The 23,973-nt window shown below is 39.1% G+C and overlaps 1 protein-coding gene across 1 annotated transcript; it reads right to left on the bottom strand.

Moving 5' to 3' along the window:
- Positions 1–3,058: 3,058 nt before the first annotated feature.
- On the bottom strand, positions 3,059–23,477 carry LOC106094764 (uncharacterized). Its single transcript, XM_013262001.2, has 2 exons — positions 23,098–23,477; positions 3,059–3,856 (listed from the first exon to the last, which is right to left on the bottom strand). Exons 1-2 carry the CDS (start codon positions 23,228–23,230, stop codon positions 3,192–3,194), a joined length of 798 nt encoding a protein of 265 aa, XP_013117455.1. The 5' UTR covers positions 23,231–23,477; the 3' UTR covers positions 3,059–3,191.
- Between the last annotated feature and the right edge of the window lie 496 nt (positions 23,478–23,973).

Raw genomic sequence — 23,973 nt, 5'->3', positions numbered from 1 at the left:
ATCTAGTGATTATTTATCCTGTAGCTTTAGATTTTTATAATATGAAGTATACTTTAAGGCGCAATAATAATTGGTTCGAATGACTCAATTGTACTACAGATGTGGACTCGGATGATTAGTTGTGCGATTAGTCCTACAATCGTTTCTACGTTATGTGACAAGTCTCGGATTATACAGTTGTATTTTGCATGCATTACTTGTAGACCTACTGAACATACCACATAAAATCTGTCAGGCGTACCAGCTGTTTTTGTTGTGTTACAGAGTGGTGAAAGTGCAAAAAAAATCTTCCGGTTAACAGCGTGAGAGAGACTTTTCCAATTTTCTTCCAATAAAATAAACTTTTTTTCGCCGATTCTCAAGATTTTTGTTGAAATTATAACAAGGAAATCAGCCAAAACAGTCAATGCATCCTCAGCATTCCATGCTCCAGAGCTTCCGAAGCAGCCGTGGTTGTGGTGTTTCTTTGTTGGGTTCAAGCCAGGCCGGGAACAGGTAATAAACTTCAATTTAATGGAGCCGTGCAAAAACGCGTATGTCTCTTAAACTGAGTGCTCTGCTTGTAATATCTGAAGGGGTGGCGGACCCTCCCCTTTACCCTAATTTTCAGAAACGCCAGATCTCGGAGACGGGTGGTAACCTAAAAATAAAAATTTGATAAGGAAATTTTGTGTGCTCTCATATAGTACCCTAAAAATAAAAATTTGGTATCAAAATTTCGGATTGGGTACCAAGGGGCGCCGCTTCACCCTAAAACATACCAAAAATATATATAGACCAATCACGACAATATGGAACTCAAATGAAAGGTATTAAGGATAAGAAAACGTATCTGATATCCAATTGTCGGACCAAGTGTTAGGGGGACCACCCCAACCCCCAAAACACACCTAAATCGGACATATTTACCGACCATGGCAATATGGGACTCAAATGAAAGGTATTTGAGAGTAGAATACGAATCTAATATCCAAATGTGGGACCACGTTTCTGGGGGTCCACCACTTCCCCAAAACACTAACCAAACAGAAGTTATTTACTGACCATGGGAATATGGGGCTTAAATAAAAGGTATTTGAGTGTAGAATACGAATCAGATATCCAACTATTGGACCAAGTGTTTTGTGGCCGCCTCTCCTCAAAAACATTCCCCAATGGGGGCAAATTTACGACCATAGCTATATGAGGCTGAAATGAAAGGTCTTTGGGAATCAAGCACGATTCTGATATCAAAATTCGGGAAAAGTGTCTATGGGGCCATATGTTTGGGGGACGCCTCATCGTGTGAACTCCACTTAAAACAGTGGCAATATAGGGTTTAAATAAATGGTATTTGAGAGAAAAGCACAATGCTTATATTTTTTCAGGGCTAATTGTCTGGGGGGACTACCTCACCCCGAAAAACCACTAAATCATAGATCAGGAAAATATCGGGCTGAAAGTAATTTAAGAATGGAGTACATCTTACATCCAAAATTAAATTCGTAGACCAATAAAGATCATATGGGATTCAGATAAAGGCACTTATATTGCTAAACTGTTTTTCAAGCGATATACTATTTTGGTAGCATGGTTTTTCACTAAAAGCTCTTTAATTGTCGAAAATAAATATTACACAGAAAATTTTGTTCCATATAAAGTAAAAGAAGGCGCAGCAGAGCGGTTCTCCCGATCTCCCGATTTGACTTCTTGAGCCTTACAAGCCGCAATTTTTATCCATTTTAGCTGGAATTGAGCATGTATTGTAGTTTTCTGTTGCGGTTTCCAAAAACTGTGCAAATACGGTCAAAATACGGCCCAAATCAGTCTATAACCTGATATAGCTACCAGTCTCTCGATTATTCTTGTTCGGTTCTTAGAAGTTTTAATTTTTGCTAGTTTGACAGAAGTTTGGTATGTAGAATAAAATTATGTCCTTCAATTGAATTTAATTTGTATAACTTTTTAGCAGAATCCAAGCTGGTGGGTTCTTAAGATTCGGCTCGGTCGTACTTAGCATGCCTGTACTTGTTTGGTATTATGTATATTTTTATACCCACCACCGAAGGATGGGGGTATATTCATTTTGTCATTCCGTTTGCAACACATCGAAATATCCATTTCCGACCCTATAAAGTATATATATTCTTGATCAGCGTAAAAATCCAAGACGATCTAGACATGTCCGTCCGTCTGTCTGTTGAAATCACGCTACAGTCTTTAAAAATTGAGATATTGAGCTGAAATTTTGCACAGGTTCTTTTTTTTCTATAAGCAGGTGAAGTTCAAAGATGGGCAATATCGGACTATATCTTCATATAGCCCCCATATAGACCGATCCGCCGATTTAGGGTCTTAGGCCCATAAAAGCCACATTTATTATCCGATTTTGATAAAATTTGGGACAGTGAGTTGTGTTAGGCCCCTGGACATCCTTCGTCAATTTGGACCACATCGGTCCAGATTTGGATATAGCTGCCATATAGACCGATCCTCCGATTTAGGGTCTTAGGCCCATAAAAGCCACATTTATTATCCGATTTTGCTGAAATTTGGGACAGTGAGTTATGTTAGGCCCTTCGACATCTTTTCCAATTTCGCTCAGATCGGTTCAGATTTGGATATAGCCGCCCTATAGACCGATCTTTCGGTTTTAGGTTTTGGGCCCATAAAAGCCACATTTATTCTCCGATTTTGTTGAAATTCGGGACAGTGAGTTGCGTTAAGCCCCTCAGCCCCGCCTATTGGTAGGCGCCCCTCGATCGGAAGGGGCGTGTTGAGAGGCGTTCTAACAAACTAACACGGGTAAGAATCAAATATTTGTCTGCCTAGTCACTGTCTCTATGATTTCGCAAACTAAAACTACGTACGTCTTTTTTTATCGTTTTCTTTTTTGGTTCTTCGTCTTTTTACCATAGTCAAAAAAAGCAATAAAGATTCTTATTAATGGGCAGTTAGCAGTAATATGACAAATATGACTAATATGAAATATTTAATTCATTCTACTCCCCTATAATTTGTTTTGCACGCACTCAAAAAGGCAAAAAGGTATACTTACCAATTTATAATTGATGTCGAATAAAGTTTTTTCTTCGCTTTATTGAAGAATGTTGAATACACTTATTTTCTAAATATTTTTAGAGGAGATAAAAACATAAAATTTACATAATCGCCTGATGTGTGTATGATAAAGATATTATTAACAGGTGAAATTAATCACCGTGAGAATAAACACTAGAACCGCTTTGGTATCTTTCTCTCTTTGATTCAAAATGATGATTGGGATGTTCTTGAACATGTAATAACTCCTGCTCCAAAATTACTTGAGCTATTTTGTATTTGGTAATTGCTTGACGTTTTGCTGAGAATCTCTTGATGGTCTTTGCATGGGCTAAGAGCAGGCATTCGACTTCGTCGAATACTGCTTTCAACTTTTTCTCCTTGTAGTGTTCAGGCAGGGTGGTATCTTGCGCCAAGCTAAATGTTCTTTTCAGAGATCTGGGCTGAGTTATGTTAAAATCTGAGGACTCTGTCTTGATCGTTGCTTCGACTATGTTTGGCGATTCCGGTGGTTCCTCCATAAACACCACCTCGTTGTCACCGTCCATGAAGTCATTTTCTGAAATTATATATTCGTTTTCCTGCACCACAACGGGTATGTTCGAATCTGAGTTAAGATCCTCATATTCATCACTTCCTGGATAGTTTGAATAGCTGTCATCCTTGAGTGATTGATTGTTTACAAACAAATAAGGTCTAAAGAATTTCATGTGCTCGGCCCATATCCATTCCTTTGGTGCTGTTTCGGAATTTACGCGTTTAATATATTTTGCGTATGTGTCACGAAGGCTTTTCCATTTCTTTTTTAAGTCATCAGCTGCAAGTTTAAAGCATGTTGGAAAAGTGAGAGCCTCAACAATAATCTAAAGGTAAATAAGATTTAAGTATATCGAAAAAATATATCATCAAACACTAGCTAAACCTAAGTATATCAAAAAAAATATATATTCAAACACTAGCTAAACCTGGCCAGCTTCGCTGCATTTTTTGTGTGTCCTTTTCTGAACTTATATTTTATATGACCTTTAGACATATGTTCTCCAGTATCTTTTGCTTTAATGTTATATTAAAAAAAAAATTGGGTTTCAAAAATGACAAAGTTATATTTCTTAAAGACATAAGGGTTCGTTTCTGTTCCAATTGTTGCCAAAATTAGGCGCGAGCTATTACTGTTAATACAATAGATAAACATATCCGAAAAATAAGTAAGGGAACCTTAGTCAATCGGTATGCGTAGCACGGAGTCCAGCTCTTGTCCTTTTTGACAATGCAAACAGACGCACATAGTTCTAATATCTTATACATGAGTAAATGAGTACACTCAGAAAAATAAACTGCTATCAGCAATCAGTGTCTATTTTATATTTATTTTAGATATATTTTAGATATCAATAAACAGTGTCTGCTTATTTAAAATTTAAATTTTTAATACTAAACAGTTATATTTTAGAGCGCTACAAAAGATTTTTAAGTAAAACAAAATCGGTTGTGGATATCAATGAAATTCTCTATTTCTGTTAAAATACGTTCGATGCCATTATGTATGAAACTTGATTTCTTTTGCAGAAATCCAGACACTGAACCCAATTTTTTACGGGTTTCTATGGCCGATACTGCAGCAATTTTGCGTTCTATATTCGTACGAAGTTCATTAATAGTTGCTGGTTTGTTGGCATAGCCCATAGACTTGACGTAGCCCAACAGGAAATAGCTTAACGGCGTCAAATCGCAGGACCGAGGCGGCCAATCGACTGGACCACGTCCTCCAAACTTGGTTTGCTATAAAGTGATTGGTACTTTCGCTCCGTGGCTTGGGCGCCAACCTGTTGGAACCACATGGCCTCCAAGTCCATACAATCCTATTGGGGTCAAAAACATTCTGTTATCATTGAACAGCAGCGATTCCCATTCACAGTAACGTGCCGGTCTTGATAATCTCGGAAGAAGAATGGCCCAATGACGCCACGCGCCCTTAAACCGCAACAAACCTTAATTTTTTTCGGAATGGAATGATGACTGACAATGACGGGCATGAATGCCCAACGTCACAAAATGGGTATCAAGGTCTTTGGGAGTTGACTACGAATCTGGTATACACATTTGGCAGAGTCCGGGACCGGCCCATCTACTAAATACACTTAAATAGGACGTGTAGTTCAAGCAGTACAGTACAGTTAGACTCTAATATTTATGTAAGGATTCAAGTTTCTGGGTCACGTCAAGCCGTCTGGCCATTCAGCAAATAAATTGTCTTTTTAGTCTTAGCGTCTGGAGGACCGACCCTCTCCTCCCAATAACAACAACAACAAACTGTCATGTAGGACGACCGAGAATATATTGTACTCAAATGAAAGGATGTATCAAAGAGCAATCCCCTTCCCCCTATACTAACCAAAACAAGTAAAAAGGCGTTAAGTTCGGCCGGGCCGAACTTTGGATACCCACCACCTCGGGTATATATGTAAACCACCTTTCATCAAAATTCGGTAAAAATTTCATACCTTACACTCATATACCTCATACCGATCTGAACTATATACGACACGGATGTCGAAAAGCCGAACATAAGTCACTGTGTCAAATTTTAGTGAAATCGGATTATAAATGCTCCTTTTATGGGACCAAGACTTTAAATCGAGATATCGATCTACATGGCAGCTATATCCAAATCTGGACCGATTTGGGCCAAATTGCATAAACATGTCGAAAAGCCTAACACAAAGCACTGTCCCAAATTTCAGCAAAATCGGATAATGAATGTGGCTTTTATGGGCCTTACACCATAAATCGGAGGATCGATCTATATGGCAGCTATATCCAAATCTAGACCGATCTGAGCCAAATTAACGAAGGATGTCGATGGGCCTTACATAATTCACCGTCCCGAATTTCATCAAAATCGGATAATAAATGTGGCTTTTGTGGGCCTAAGACCCTTAACCGGAGGATCGGTCTATATGGCAGCTATATCCAAATCTGGACCGATCTCAGCCATATTGACGGAAGATGTCGAAGGGCCTAACACAACTCACTGTCCTAAATTTTCAGCAAAATCGGATATTAAACGTGGCTTTTATGGGCCTAAGACCCTAAATCGGAGGATCGGTCTATATGGCAGCTATATCCAAATCTGGACCGATCTGAGCCAAATTGACGAAGGATGTCAAATGGCCGAATACAACTCACTGCCCTAAATTTCAACAAAATCGGGTAATAAATGTGGCTTTTATGGGCCTAAGACCCTAAATCGGCGGATCGGTCTATATGGAGGCTATATCAAGATATAGTCCGATATAGCCCATCTTCGAACTTAACCTGCTTATGGACAAAAAAAGAATCTGTGCAAAATTTCAGCTCAATATCTCTATTTTTAAAGATTGTAGCGTGATTTCAACAGACAGACGGACAGACGGACGGACATGTCTAGATCGTCTTAGATTTTTACGCTGATCAAGAATATAGGGTCGGAAATGGATATTTCGATGTGTTGCAAACGGAATGACAAAATGAATATACCCCCATCCTTCGGTGGTGGGTATAAAAACAAAGGAATTAAAAATAATATACGAAGGATGATCAGGATAGAATAGGACAGCAATAAAAGGTTTTTGGTAGTAGAGTACACTTTTAACCCTCAAATTGAGATGGGAACACCAGGACCTTCGGATCTTTAATCCGTAAAGGTATCCCAAGTGGTACCTTTGAAATATGATTTTGAATGGTTATCTACCATTATAAATAAAAAATTATAAGTGTGGATCGAAACCTTTAAAATGCTTCACATTATAGGGCTCAAACAAAATCGTGCTCAAGCACGATGCTGCTATTATTTCAGGGTTGGCCCCTAAACTCCGTTCACACCAGCCATGTTCGCCTATTGCCATAAATAAAAGTATTTGATAGTAGTAAATGAATTTGATATAAAATTTTGGGGCTAAGTATTTGAAGATTGTCTCACCGCATAAACTCCTCCTAAAATAATGGCAATTGGGGCTTATATAGAAGAAATTTGAGAGTACAACACGATATTGATATTTTTTTCAAAGTTAAGTACGTGGATGGCCGTCTCACCCTGCATACCCCTCAAATTGAACACATTTGGGGATTATGGCAAAAAGATCTGAAATCTGTTTTATGGCCAAGTGTTTCAGTGACGTCTCACCTCATAAACTCCTCACAAACCACACATATATACCGCAATATGTAGCTCAAATGTTGTTTTTGGGGGTAGAGTATTAATCTGATATCCACTTCCGGGCAAAGGGTTTGGCTACTCCAATCCACCACCAAAACCGGGAGAGTGAAGTAGATCTAACATCAAAAATTTAATCGGCGGCTCCTCGCTTGCCCTGTTTTTAAAAAAGCCAGATCTCGGAGGTGGGTGGGGCGATTTAAGCGAAATTAAGTGTGCTTATAATAACTTAAAAACAGAGATTTGGTATCCTTATTTAGGATGGGATATATATATATATATATATATATATATATGCACCATCTCCAAGACCCGCCAATATAAATCACTAATGACAATATGGGGCTCAACTTAAAGATATTTGAGACTATAGCACTAATCTGATATGGGCGTCCACCTCACTCCCAAAAGTACCCCCATACCGAATATATTTACCGACCATAGCAATATAAGGCTTAAAAGAAAGCTATTTGGAAATAGAGCACTAAAACGATAACCACATTGGGGCGAAATATCTGAAAGGCCGTACCAGCTCTCCTTAACAAACCTTATTTCATGACCGTGCCAGTATAGGGCTCAGATAAAACAAGAGAGTGAAAGAAGGCACAGCGGAGTGGGCCCTGTCGAGCTACAATAGATTATTATATAAAAATTAATTTGTTGCGCTTTGATGTTTATTTGTTAGTTTGTTTGTCTGTTGAGTATAGACTCAAAAACGGCTGAACCGATTGAATTTAAATTTTCTAAGATGGTAGAGTTTGAGCCCTGATGAAAATAGGGTACCACATTTGGGCGGACTCTCCACCTTACCACCATTCTCCCAAACGCCAGATCTCGGACATGGGTGCACAGTTTTGACGACATTTTGCATGATACGAGATATACTTTAGGAAGCTCTACGTGCGACAGCGAAGTGGGCTACCGAAAGTGGTCTAGGTATAAATACGTGCAAGACAGAAATAGTTCTTTTCAGCAGGAGATACAAGTTGCCTACAGTGGAACCTGTCTCTCCAAAAATCCACCTATAGTTCAATACTCAACCGGATCCAAAGGATGGCTTGTTTGTTGATACATCTGATGCACTGAATATAATGCTACATCTGATGTCTCTGGACATTGTGGTTGACAAATTGCTGCGACCACTGCTTGAGGCTAAGGGAGCTTCTGCCTCCTTGCTGTCACTGGCTAGAACAGACGTCTCAGTCATTTTGTCCGTCATGACAGGTCACTGTCTAATCCGAAAACATGCTGACATACTGAAAGTTGCCTGCAACGACTTCGAAGAGACCTTAGAACCCCTTCTGTGTGTGTCCCGCACATACGCGAGTTGTTGGGCGTTTTAAAGCGATCTGGGTGGTTCAACGGTAGGAATGAGAAGGCATTTCGTCTTTCTGTTCCTGTGGTATCACAATGGACGAAAACGTCAGAGTGAGTCTGATGCCACTTAAACATGACATAACCTATGGTACCCCAAAAATACGAAATTGGTATACGATTTTGGGGTCAAATAACCTGGGGGACGGCCCGAACGGCCATGTTTACCGATTGGGACAGTAAGGGTATCGAATGAAATCTATTTAAGAGTAGAGTACGAACTTGGCACTTAAAATGTCACCACTCAGCAGGACATATTTACCGACTGGGACAATATGGATATACACTGAAAGGTATTTTAGGTTAGGTTGAAAAGAGGGTGCAGATATAAATCCGCTCCATGCCACTATAGACATACACCTAAGCCAGTATTCCGCACTGTGCACTCTAAAAACTTTAAAGTAACCGTGCTTCTTACAAAATCATTAATTGTTTCCTATACCACTCCCCTAAGTTGGTTCATTTCTGGTATTGTGTCTCCACCTAAGTGTCGGTATCTGTTAGACGCGAAAGCCGGGCAATGACAAAGAAAATGGTCCAACGTCTCATCATCTTCCCCGCATGCCCTACACAAGCTATCACTTGCCGCACCAATTTTATATAAGTGAGCTCGTAGTCCTATGTGGTCCGTTATGATACCAATAGCTATATTGACCTCCCTCTTGCTTCCTTTCAGTAATAGTCTCGTCTTCTCACGATCTGGATCCCCCCACAAGATTTTCGCCGTCCTACTGACCGTTTCGCTGTTACCCAATGTTGCATGCGCATTCGTCGCCCACTCCCTTATCTCCTTTATATGCGTCGACCCGAAAGACTTCGGGTTAACCAAGTTTATTGACGGCAGTCCTCCAGCCATCACCGCCAAATCGTCTGCCCTTTCATCTCCCCTTACTCCGTTATGACCCGGCACCCAAACGATGCGGATTTTGCCATCCTCAGAGAAGACGTTAATCTTCGTATTACACTGCAAGACATTTCGTAACTTTACCGTCCTGGTAGTTATTGCCCTTATGGGAATTTTACTGTCGGTAAAAATGTTCACACTCGACGTCCTTGCGTTAACACCACACCACTTTACGCATTCCGTGATCTAGCTTTGATCCATCCGTCAATCCAAGACTGTGCCGATGGCAGCAGTGTCTCACACTTGACTTCAAGGTTAATCACAGGTATCCGATCGGAAACCTCTTCCCTTCCTTCCAGGTTTCCTATCGTCGCCTCGATTATACCGCGATGGTATGAGCTGCTCTCATCCTCAATCTTTTCTCCCATCGCCTCACACTTAATCTGTATGTCAATGGGTCGGATATATAGAATAGTCCGCCTATGCTAAGACAACATGTTCTCTGAACCTGTTGTATGGTGGTTATGTTGCACTTTTTCTCCATAGCAGTCCACCAAACTACTGAGGCGTAAGTAAGTATTACTTTACTTTAAAGCTTAGTAAAAAGCTGATATAAAATTTTATTGCTTTCGGGTTGGCTACTTCAATCCACCACCAAGACTAAAATAATGGAGAAGATCTAACATTGGGCGGGCCCTCCCCTTACCCTAATGTCAGAAACACCAGATCTCGGAGATGGGTGTGACGATTTAAGCGAAACTAATTGTGTTGATAATAACTCAAAATCAGAAATGTTGTAACCCTATTTGGAGTGGGATATCCAAGGGGTCGTCCCACCACCAAAGCCAGCCAAATGGAAATATAAACCAATAATGACAATAATGTGTATTTGAGACTAGAGGACGAATCTGACATATGGGGGTCCGCCGCACCCCCCATACCGACCATAACAAAATAAGGCTCAAATAAAATGTATCTTTGTTTGTTTGTTTGTTTGTTTCTTTCTTTCTTTCTTTGTAAATTTGATTTCAAATGAAATGTATTCAGGAGTATAATACAAATTTGATATCAAAATTTGGGTCCAAGTACCTAGGGGTCTGGTCCGACCCCAAAACCCCCTCAATTAGGCATATTAGAAAAAAAAAATAAGTGGACCGATCGTTACAATATGTGACTCAAAAGAAAAGTATGCTGGAGTAGAGTACGGATTTTATATCAAAAAATATAGCTGGGGACTTAAATTCCAATATTCTTTTAGATTCCAAATTGACGGACAATATGTTAGTACTGGGTCTCTCCCATATCAATGCTAAAAACCCCACTCATGTCAACTGTTAATACCCTTTTGAATATGTTCTTTGTGAATAACAATTCTAATACTTCGCTTTATTACCAAATATTTGCCCCTTGTTTCTCAAGACATGATTTGATTTATCTGGCTTACAATTTCACTGTGTCAATGACAATGGAGAAGTTTTCGTACCGCGACTTCAAAAATGTTGACTATTCTGCCTTAGATGAAAGAATTTAGGACGTCTTTTGGAATGGGATATATAATCTTATATCCATCGATGAGAAAAGTAGCTTTCTTCAAAATAACATTGGACGTATCTATGATGCAACAGTTCCCATTCGGACTAAGATGAAGAAATCAGATACTAAGCCTTGGTCTAATTCCACTATTAGGAATTTTATAAGTAACAAGAACCTATACTACTCCAGGTAGAGACGTTTTAAAACGCCTGAACTTCATGAGGAATTCCGCACGGCAAGAAATTAAGTTAATGCACTCATTAGTGACGCAAAATTACTTATTATTCATAGAAATATTATTCGGCGTTAGACACGAAAGACAAGAGGAGGGTTGTAAATGATATCGGGATTGGAAAATCCAAGGAAATTTCTATATACCATGGTGATATAAATGAATTGAATGAAACTTTTGTTAATATTCCGACCTTAGATATGGACTAGACTTTTTACCAAGACACTTATAGGCTTTCGGAAAGCACAAATGTTGATTGCAGTTTTGAGTTTAGATGTGTATCGCACGACGAAGTTTTACATTGTCTAAGATCAGTCAAGTCAAATGCTATTGGTCTTGATAACATTGACCCAAGATTCATTAGAATATTAGTTCCTTACCTTTTACCTTATTTTAGTCATCTCATTAATTCAATTCTAATCACCAGTGCATATCCGACTACTTGGAAAAGATCAAAGATAATCCCAATCGCTGAATCGAATAATGATTTCCGTCCAATTTCTAGATTATGTTACATTTCGAAAGTTTTCGAGAAGATTTCGATCAACCGAATATCTCCATCATGAATCTTTGTTGTCCGATAGACAATCCGGGTTTCGTGCCCATCATAGTTGTGTTAGAGCATTAGTTGAAGTTTCAGAATCAATCAGAAGCGAAATTGATGATGGCAATGTTACTTTTTTCATCCTACTAGATCATTCAAAGGCTTTCGACTCGGTTGATCATCATCTTATATATAACAAGTAAAAAGGCGTTAAGTTCGGCCGGGCCGAACTATGGATACCCACCACCTCGGGTATAAATGTAAACCACCTTTCATCAAAATTCGGTGAAAATTTTATACCTTATACTCATATACCTCATACCGATCTGAACTATATACGACACGGATGTCGAAAAGCCGAACATAAGTCACTGTGTCAAATAACAGTGAAATCGGATTATAAATGCGCCTTTTATGGGGCCAAGACTTTAATCGAGATATCAGTCTACATGGCAGCTATATCCAAATCTGGACCGATTTGGGCCAAGTTGCATAAACATGTCGAAGAGCCTAACGCTAAGCACTGTCCCAAATTTCGGCGAAATCGGACAATAAATGCCTCTTTTATGGGCCCTAAACCTTAAATCCAGAGATCGGTCTATATGGCAGCTATATTCAAATCTGGACTGATCTGTGCAAAATTGAAGAAGGACGTCGAAGAGCCTAACCAAACTCACTGTCTCAAATTTCAGCGACTTCGGACAATAAATGCGTTTTTATGGCCCCAAAACCTAAAACCTAGATATCGGTCTATATGGCAGCTATATCAAAATCTGGGCCGATGTGTGCGATATTGCAGAAGTATGTCAAGGGGCTTAACTTAACTCATTGTTCCAAATTTCGGGGACATCGGGCAATAAATGAGCATTTAAGGCCCAAAACCATAAATCAAGAAATCGGTCTATATGGCAGCTATATCCAAATTTCAACCGATCTGGACCAAATTGAAGAAATATGTCAAAGTGTCTAACACATCTCACTGTCCCAAATTTCAGCAAAATCGGATAATGAATGTGGCTATTATGGGCCTTACATCATAAATCGGAGGATCGATCTATATGACAGCTAAATCCAAATCTGGACCGATCTGAGCCAAATTAACGAAGGATGTCGATGGGCCTTACACAATTCACTGCCCCGAATTTCATCAAAATCGGATAATAAATGTGGCTTTTGTGGGTCTAAGACTCTAAACCGGAGGATCGGTCTATATGGCAGCTATATCCAAATCTGAACCGATCTGGACCAAATTTAAGAAACATGTCAAAGGGCCTAAGGCAACTCACTGTCCCAAATTTCAGCGAAATCGGACCATAAATGTGGCTTTTATGGGCCTTAGACCCTAAATCGGAGGATCGGTCTATATGGCAGCTATATCCAAATCTGGACCGATCTGGGCCAAATTGACGAAAGATGTCGAAGGGCCTAACACAACTCAATGTCTAAAATTTCAGCAAAATCGGATAATAAATGTGGCTTTCATTGGACTAAGAACCTAAATCTGAGGATCGGTTTATATGGCAGCTATATCCAAATCTGGACCGATCTGGGCAAAATTAACGAAGGACGTTCGGGAGCCTAATACAATTCTCAAGACCCTAAATCGGCCGATCGGTCTATATGGGGGCTATATCAAGATATAGTCTGATATAGCCCATCTTCGAATTAAACCTGCTTATGGACAAAAAACAAACCTGTGCAAAATTTCAGCTCAATATCCCTATTTTTAAAAACTGTAGCGTGATTTCAACATATATATATATATATATATATATATATATATATATATATATATATATATATATATTATATATATTCTTGATCAGCGTAAAAATCTAAGACGATCTAGACAGTTCCGTCCGTCTGTCTGTTGAAATCACGCTACAGTCTTCAAAAATTGAGATATTGAGCTGAAACTTTGCGCAGATTCTTTTTTTGTCTATATGCAGGTTAAGTTCGAAGATGGGCCAAATTGGACTATATCTAGATATAGCCCCCATATAGACCGATCCTCCGATTTAGGGTCTTAGACCCATAAAAGCCACATTTATTATCCGATTTTGCTGAAATTTGGGACAGTGAGTTGTGTTAGGCCCCTTACATCCTCCGTCAATTTGGCTCAGGTCGGTCCAGATTTGTGTATAGCTGCCATATAGACCGATCCTCCGATTTAGGGTCTTAGGCTCATAAAAGCCACATTTATTATCCGATTTTGCTGAAATTTGGCACAGTGAGTTGTGTTAGGCCCTTCGACATCCTTTGTCGATTTGGCTCAGATCGGTCCAGATTTGGATATAGCTGCCATATAGAACGATCCTCCGATGTAGGGTCTTAGACCCATAAAAGCCACATTTATTATCCGATTTTGCTGAAATTTGGGACAGTGAGTTGTCTTAGGCCCTTCGACATCCTTTGTCAATTTGTCTCAGATCGGTTCAGATTTGGACATAGCTGCCATATTGACCGATCTCTCGATTTGAGGTTTTGAGCCCATAAAAGGCGCGTTTACTGTCCGATGTCGCCGAAATTTGGGACAGTGAGTTGTGGTAAAACTTTCGATATTATTTTTCAATTTGGCTCAGATCGGTCCAGATTTGGATATAGCTGCAATATAGACCTATCTCTTGATTTAAGGTTTTGGGGCCATAAAAGGCGCATTTATTGCCCGATTTCGCCGAAATTTGGCACAGTGAGTTGTGTTAAGCTCTTCGACATTTATCTGTAACTTGGTCGAAATCGGTCCAGATTTGGATATAGCTGCCATATAGACCTATATCTTGATGAAAAGCCTTGGCGCAATAAAAGGCGCATTTATAATCCGATTTCACTGAAATTTGACACAGTGACGTATGTTAGGCTTTTCGACATCCGTGTCGTTTATGGTTCAGACCGGTTTATTTTTAGATATAGCTACTAAAAAGAGCAAAATTTTGTTTTATACAGTTGAACAATGACTTTTACTTATTAGTATTTGGTCCAAATCGGAACATATTTCGATATAGTTGCTATGGGTCATAAGGTATGCATTTTTCCCCGGATTTGACGAAAGGTGGTTTACATATATACCCGAGGTGGTGGGTATCCAAAGTTAGGCCCGGCCGAACTTAACGCCTTTTTACTTGTTTAATATTTGGATGAAAATGAATAAAACAAAAAATAACAATAAAAGTGTAGAAATCACTTTTAAAAAATTTGTTTAATGAGAACTATATAAAAAATTGCGCCGAATTTTCTAAAATTACTTTTAAGAAAAAATAAAACAGAAAAAATGTCCAGCTGCGGGAATCGATCTGGGTTTGCGGTATAAAAGGGGTCAGATTGTAAAGGGTGATTTTTTTGAGGTTAGGATTTTCATGCATTAGTATTTGACAGATCACGTGGGATTTCAGACATGGTGTCAAAGAGAAAGATGCTCAGTATGCTTTGACATTTCATCATGAATAGACTTACTAACGAGCAACGCTTGCAAATCATTGAATTTTATTACCAAAATCAGTGTTCGGTTCGAAATGTGTTCATTCACCGTAACGTTGCGTCCAACAGCATCTTTGAAAAAATACGGTCCAATGATTCCACCAGCGTACAAACCACACCAAACAGTGCATTTTTCGGGATGCATGGGCAGTTCTTGAACGGCTTCTGGTTGCTCTTCACTCCAAATGCGGCAATTTTGCTTATTTACGTAGCCATTCAACCAGAAATGAGCCTCATCGCTGAACAAAATTTGTCAAAATTTGAACACATTTCGAACCGAACACTGATTTTGGTAATAAAATTCAATGATTTGCAAGCGTTGCTCGTTAGTAAGTCTATTCATGATGAAATGTCAAAGCATACTGAGCATCTTTCTCTTTGACACCATGTCTGAAATCCCACGTGATCTGTCAAATACTAATGCATGAAAATCCTAACCTCAAAAAAATCACCCTTTACCTTTCATTTGAGCCACATATTGGCATGGTCGAAAAACTTTTTTCCTTTGGGCGTGTTTTGGAAAAGGGGTGATGCCCTAAATACATGGTCCTACAGTTGGATATCAAATTCGTATTCTACTTCCAAATACATTTATTTGCGCCCCATATTGCGATGGTCACTAAAAAATTGCAGATTGTGGAGTATTTTGAGAAAAGGGTAGACCCCTAAAAATTTGTCCCGAAAATGGGTATCAATTCTTGCTCTACCCCCAATACCTTCCATTTAAGCCCCACATTGTCATGGTCGGTAAATATGCCCGATTTAGGGGTGTTTTGGGGAGTGTGGTGTTCCCCTAAATTCTAAGCCCTGAAAATATATCAGCAATGTGCTCTATTCTCATTTATCTATATATCATTTATTTGAACCCCATATTGCCATTGCTCTCAAAACTGGATATCAAATTCGTTTTCTTATCTCATTTAAGCTTCTAATTGCAAAAGTCAGCAAATATGTCTGATTTGGTGTATTGGCCCTAAAAACTACGAATATTTAGTTCCACTCTCTTTACGACCCAAATTGTCTTGGTGAACAAATACGTCCTGTTTGGGGGTTGTTATGGTGGTGGGACGTCCGCTAGACAGTTGGCCCCGAATGTTGATATCAGATACGGGGTCTACTCCCACATACCTTTAACTTGAGCTCCATATTTCCATAGTCGGCAAACATGAACGGCTTGGGGGGAGTTTTGGGCTTTAAAAGTCTTTTATTTGAGCCTCTTATTGCAATAGTCAGAAAATACTTCCTATTTGGGTGGTGTTCTGGGGGTGGCGTGGCCCCATAGACACTTTTCCCGAATATTGATATCAAATAACTCCCAAAGACCTTTCATTTGAGCCACATATTTCAATGGTCGTAAATTTGTCCCTTTTGGGGAATGTTTTTGGTGAAAGGCGGCCTCCAAACACTTGGTCCCATATTTGGATATCACATTCGTATTCTGCATTCAAATACCTTTTACTTAAGCCCCATATTCAAATGGTCATTAAATAAGTCCAGTTTGCGGGGTGTTTCGGGTAAGGGGTGGACCCCCAGAAACGTGATCCCACATTTGGATATCAGATTCGTATTCTACCCGCAAAAACCTTTCATTTGAGTCCCATATTGCCATGGTCGGTAAATATGTCCCATTTAGGGATGTTTTGGGGCTTCGGGTGGTCCCCCTAGCACTTGCTCCGACAATTGGATATCAGATACGTTTTCTTATACTAAATACCCTTCATTGAAGTCCCATATTGTCGTGATTGGTGTAAATATATGTTTGGTAGGTTTTAGGGTGGGGCAGCCCCCCTAGGAACCCCACCCGAAATTTGGATACCAAATTTTTATTTTTAGGGTACTATATGAGAGCACACAAATTTTCGTTTAAATCGCACCACCCATCTCCGAGATCTGGCGTTTCTGAAAATTAGGGTAAGGGGGAGGGTCCATCCCCCCTTTATATATCAAAAATTGTAGTACCCTATTTTTACCACGGGGTCAACATGTACCATCTGTGAAAATTTTAAGAAAATCGGTTCAGCCGTTTCTGAGTCTATAAGGAACACACAAACATTCAAACAAACAAACAAAATTGTCTATGGGGCCACCCCACCCCCACAACACCACCCAAATAGTAAGTATTTGCTGACTATTGCAATATGAGGCTAAAATAAGAGGGTATTTGGAGTGGAACACGATATATTTTTTCAAGGCCAACTCACTGAGTGGCCGCCCATCCCCCAAAACACCCCCCAAGCCGACTATGGAAATATGGGGCTCTAATTAAAGGTTTTGGGAGTAGACCACGTATCTGATATTAACATTAGGAACCAACTGTCTAGGGGACGTCCCACCACCATAACAACCCCCAAATAGGACGTATTTGCTCACTAAGACAATTTGGGTCGTAAAGAGAGTGGAACTAAATATTCATAGTTTTTAGGGCCAATACCCCAAACCGGACATATTTGCTGACTTTTGCAATAAGGAGTTTAAATGAGATTAGAAAACGAATTTGATATCCAATTTTGGGCCATGTGTTTGGGGGACGCCTCATTGTATAAACTCCCCTAAACCAATGGCAATTTTCGACCATGTAGTATTTAAGATTAGAAAACGAATTTGATAACCTATTTTGGACCATGTGTTTGGCGGACGCCTCATCGTGTAAACTTCCCTAAACCAATAGCAATATGGGGTTTAAATAAATGGTTTTTGAAAGAAAACCACGATAGTGATATTTTTTCACGGCCAAGTGCCTGGGGGACCACCTCACCCCCGAAAACACCACTAAACCAGATATCATGAGAGAAGCGGGCTGAAATAAAGTATTTTAAGAATGCAGTACACCTTACATCCAAACTTAAATTCGTAGACAAATAAAGATCATATGGGATTCGGACAAAGGCCCTTTTATTGTTAAATTGTTAGTCAAGCGATATAAAGGGTGATTTTTTTGAGGTTAGGATTTTCATGCATTACTATTGGACAGATCACGTGGGATTTCAGACATGGTGTCAAAGAGAAAGATGCTCAGTATGCTTTGACATTTCATCATGAATAGACTTACTAACGAGCAATGCTTGCAAATCATTGAATTTTATTACCAAAATCAGTGTTCGGTTCGAAATGTGTTCAAATTTTGACAAATTTTGTTCAGCGATGAGGCTCATTTCTGGTTGAATGGCTACGTAAATAAGCAAAATTGCCGCATTTGAAGTGAAGAGCAACCAGAAGCCGTTCAAGAACTGCCCATGGATCCCGAAAAATGCACTGTTTGGTGTGGTTTGTACGCTGGTGGAATCATTGGACCGTATTTTTTCAAAGATGCTGTTGGACGCAACGTTACGGTGAATGAACACATTTCGAACCGAACACTGATTTTGGTAATAAAATTCAATGATTTGCAAGCGTTGCTCGTTAGTAAGTCTATTCATGATGAAATGTCAAAGCATACTGAGCATCTTTCTCTTTGACACCATGTCTGAAATCCCACGTGATCTGTCAAATACTAATGCATGAAAATCCTAACCTCAAAAAAATCACCCTTTACTATTTTCGTAGCATGATATTTCACTAAAAGCTCTCTAATTGTCGAAAATAAATATTCCGAGGAAATTTTTGTTCCATATAAAATAAAAGAACCGCTGCGCCTTCTTTTACTTTATATGTCATCTAGGTCAGCTAGTATTATTGAAATTATTAAACACAATTTCATCTCAAATTTGTCCCGAAGTTTTAATTTCTTATGACCCATTGAAACGCCTTCTCTCGTGATTACTTTTTTATACCCTCCACCATAGGATGAGGGGTATACTATTGGGTTGCCCAAAAAGTAATTGTCGGTATAGTAGTAATATAGTCAGCGTTGACAAATTTTTTCAACGGCTTGTGACTCTGTAATTGCATTCTTACTTCTGTCAGTTATCAGCTGTTACTTTTAGTTTGCTTTAGAAAAAAAGTGCGCGAAATTTTGTTTACATTTGTTTGTTTGGCGTCAATTTTAATATGGGTACCACATGTATTGAAAGAAATTCATTTAACAAACCGAATCAACGCTTGTGATATGCACCTTAAACGCAATGAATTCGATCCGTTTTAAAAACGAATCATAACTGGAGATGAAAAATGGATTGTTTACAACAACGTTAGTCGAAAACGATCATGGTCCAAGCATGGTGAACCAGCTCAAACCACTTCAAAGGCTGCTATCCACCAAAAGAAGGTTATGCTGTCTGTTTGGTGGGATTGGAAGGGTGTGGTATATTTTGAGCTGCTTCCAAGGAACCAAACGATTAATTCGGATGCTTACTGTCAACAATTGGACAAATTGAATACAGCCATCAAGGAGAAGCGACCAGAATTGGTCAATCGTAAAGGTGTCATATTCCATCAGGACAACGCTAGACCGCACACATCTTTGGTCACTCGCCAAAAACTGAGTGAGCTTGGCTGGGAACTTTTGATGCATCCACCATATAGCCCTGACCTTGCACCATCAGACTACCATTTATTTCGATCTTTGCAGAACTTCTTAAATGGTAAAACTTTCGGCAATGATGAGGCTATAAAATCGCACTTGGTTCAGTTTTTTGCAGATAAAGGCCAGAAGTTCTATGAGCGTGGAATACAAAATTTGCCAGGAAGATGGCAAAAGGTTATCGAACAAGATGGCAATTATATATTTGATTAAAGTTCATTCTATTGTAATTTCGTCATTCTGTTTGTAACTACTCGAAATATTCGTCTGAGACCCCATAAAGTATATATATTCTTGATCGTCGCGACATTTTATGTCGATCTAGCCATGTCCGTCCGTCCGTCTGTCGAAAGCACGCTAACTTCCGAAGGAGTAAAGCTAGCCGCTTGAAATTTTGCACAAAAACTTCTTATTAGTGTAGGTCAGTTGGTATTGTAAATGGGCCATATCGGTCCATGTTTTCATATAGCTGCCATATAAACCGATCTTGGATCTTGACTTCTTGAGCCTCTGGAGTGCGCAATTTTTATCCGATTGAAATGAAATTTTGCACGACGTGTTTTATTATGATATACAACAACTGTGCCAAGTATGGTTCAAATCGGTTTATAACCTGATATAGCAGTCATATAAACCGATCTTGGGTCTTGACTTCTTGACCCTCTTGAGGGCGCAATTCTTATCCGAATTGACTGAAATTTTGTACGTAGTATTTTGTTATGATATCCAATAACTGTGCCGAGTATGGTTCAAATAGGTCAGTAACCCGATATAGCTGCCATATAAACCGATCTTGGGTCTTGACTTCTTGAGCCTCTAGAGTGCGCAATTCGTATCCGATTGGAATGAAATTTCGCACGACGTGTTTTATCATGATATCCAACAACTGTGCCAAGTATGGTTCAAATCGGTCCATAACCTGATATAGCTGTCATATTAACCGATCTTGGGTCTTGACTTCTTGAGCCTCTAGAGGGCGAAATTCTTATCCGATTTAATTGAATTTTTGCACGAAGTATTTTGTTATGATATCCAACAACTGTGCTAAGTATGATTCAAATCGGTTCATAACCTGATAGAACTGTCGTATAAACAGATCTGGGGACTTGAATTCTTGAGCTTCTAGAGGGCGCAATTCCTATCCGATTTGGCTGAAATTTTGCATGACGTTTCTATTCTTACTTTCAACAACTGTGTCAAATAAGGTTCAAATCGATTCATAACCTTATATAGCTGTCATATAAACCGATCTGGAATCTTGACTTCTTGAGCCTCTAAAGATCGCAATTATTATCCGATTTGCCTGAAATTTTGTACGACGGATTCTCTCATGACCATCAACATTAGTGTATATTATGGTATGAATCGGTCTATAGCCCGATGCAGCTCCCATATAAATCGATCTCTCTATTTTACTTCTTGAGCCCCCAAAGGGCGCAATTCTTATTCAAATTGGCTAACATTTTACACAGGTCTCCAACATATAATTTAATTGTGGTCCAAACCGAACCATATCTTGATATCGCTCTAATAGCAAAGCAAATCTGTTCTTATATCCTTTTTTGCCTAAGAAGAGATGCCGGGAGAAGAACTCGACAAATGCGATCCATGGTGGAGGGTATATAAGATTCGGCCCGGCCGAACTTGGCACGCTTTTACTTGTTTGAAATAACAATTTTATTAAGATAGTGCCGAAAGTAATGAGGGAATGTTCTACTAATTGAAATCAGCAAGTAGTTTGCTGTAAAATCTATTATCTAAAAAAAGTAATCGGCGAAAAATAACGCGAAAAACATATATAGTACAAGCATTTACTACGGAAATTTGCTTCTAAAAAATTACCCTAGTCTGCTGTGGAGTTTGATGATTATCGAATTCGATTTATTTTTGATTAGTGTATAAAGGTAAATCAGAAAAGTGTTTCAATTTGACACCATTTCTACAACTTCCTCTGCACGATGAAAATAAACACTAAAGAGGGAAAGAAAGAAGAAGAGTGGGTTCCGATCAAAGAGCGTAAGATAATACAAGAGAGGGTTTCTGCTTTGTCTTCCCCGTTCCGTAAAATAACTCGCGTTAAAGACACAACATTTTTATTGTATTCCAATTGGATTCACATTGAGGGCTGCAACATTTTCGGGTTATTCTGTTTTGATTCGAGCATTCGTTCGAACATTTGTTCGTATTTTGCTTTGTTTCTTTGCAACCGAAAGTTGCAATAAAGAAAAAAACGAAATATCGTAAGCAATTCATATATGTTGTGTCTTTAAATTTTGTCACTCGTCATCACGTATTGCCCTCTAACGCCAGCTCTTATCTTTCTTACGCTCTTTGGTTCCGCTGTCTTCTCCACACCGTAAAATAACTCGCGTTAAAGACACAACCTTTTCCATGTATTTCAATTGGATTCACATTGATGGTTGCAAAATTTTTTTTGATTCAGGCATTCATTCGCACATTTTTTGTAAAAGGAAAAGAAAGGAAAAACGAAATGTCGTAAGCAATTCAAACATGTTTTGTCTTTAAACATTGCCACTCGTCATCCCGAATAGGGCTCTAATGCCAACTCATCTTCTTTTGTACGCTCTTTGGTAAACACGTACGTGCCCTTTGTGTTACCTGTTTCAAAATAAACAAGTAAACAAGTTCCACCGTGCCGAATCTTTTATACCCTCCTCCACCATGGATCGCATGTTTGAAATTTTTATGCACAGTTTCTCTTCAATCCCATGAACTTTTTTTGAGTAAGAGTTTTCCCTATTAAGTACTCAAGGCGTCAATTCGGGAGATCGGTTTATATGAGAGCTTTATTAGGTTGTGGACTAATATGGACCATTTCTGACACTGTTGTTGGAAGTCATTACAAAACTCTACGTGCAAAGTGTTTACCAAATCAGGTAAGCATTGCGTCCTCTAGAGGCTCAGGAAATCAAATCGAGAGATCGGTTCATGTGGCAGCTATATCAAAACATTGACCGATTTGGCCTACTTACAATTCTAGCCGACCTACACAAATTAAAAGTATTTGTGCAAAATTTCAAGCGCCTAGCTTTACTTCGAAAGTTGGCGTACTTTAGACAGGCAGACGGACGGACAGACATGACGAAATCGAAATATATCTCCTTCGTTGGGTCTCAAATCAATATTTCGATGCAAACGGAATGACGAAATTAGTACACATCCATTCTATGAAGGAGCGTATAAAACCCAAAACAGTATTTATTGACTTATTTTGGTCTTCTCGTTTCTTAAAAACAATTATCGAAATAGCGTAACTAAAACCCTACACTTGTCTATATTTATAATGAGACGATATTATCGTAGATACATCCATACACGTATTTTCCAAATATTCCTACTGTCAGCTTGAACGACATTTGTTTTGTTGGCAAAAATTATTACTCACCATCGGTGTAAAAATCTCTGGCAATTTTACTCCATATTCTGTCTTTTTTGGCAATGTTCTTGTAGTCCTCGTGCAATGGGTCAAATAGAATTGGATATTTTTTAACCACGCCTATGAATTTGCCTTTTTCCATGGCGATTACGAAGCGTTTCCAAGCGAAAACACTAAAAAAGAAAACTCAAGGCAGGTTGCTGAACAAATCGAATTCACAGTAGTTAAGCAGCGCTCAACCACCATCAGTAACAATAACAACGGCGTCTGTAAACGAACTGAAACGCGACAGCGAATATGCTCTTCAAAATCGCCAACACTGCGAATAATCACCACATATGCCTAAGCGGTTTTGTCGGAAAGACGCGCCAGCATTTGGTATACATACGAAATGCGGCGAATAATACGTCGTTGAAGAGTATTCGCAGCTGCAACAACATTCGTTCAGTTTGTCATGGCGCTGTGTGAGTGCTCGGGGTTTTCGATATAGGGTTTGTTATTCCCAGAAAAAAGGCACACGTACAGCTAGTCCTCGTTTTACTACGCAGGTAATTTTTATTGAATGTTAGGATTTTTTCAATATTGTCAACTGTAAACCAAGTGCAGTGTGTGGTGCTGTGTCACCACCATTTGCCTAGTTGTTTGGCTGTCCATACTTTCTCTCTATATCTCTCGGTGTGTATTTCCACCGCTCTCAATGAGAATGAAAGAAGAATTCGAGATAATGAAAAAAAAAAACAAATTAAAGCATACTGAAACGGGGGGAGAAATTGGTGGAAGTAAACATTTTATTCTCATCAACTGCCAGTTCAACTGTTCTCATCTGTTGTTGTGCGAACATTCCGCATACCGACTCTAACGTATGTACAGTCATCGGCATTAGTA

This window comes from Stomoxys calcitrans, chromosome 1 (assembly GCF_963082655.1).
Source record: "Stomoxys calcitrans chromosome 1, idStoCalc2.1, whole genome shotgun sequence".
NCBI classification, from domain to species: domain Eukaryota; kingdom Metazoa; phylum Arthropoda; class Insecta; order Diptera; family Muscidae; genus Stomoxys; species Stomoxys calcitrans.
The sequence above is the reverse complement of the archived record's forward strand: the minus strand, read 5'-3'. Positions and strand labels throughout refer to the sequence as shown.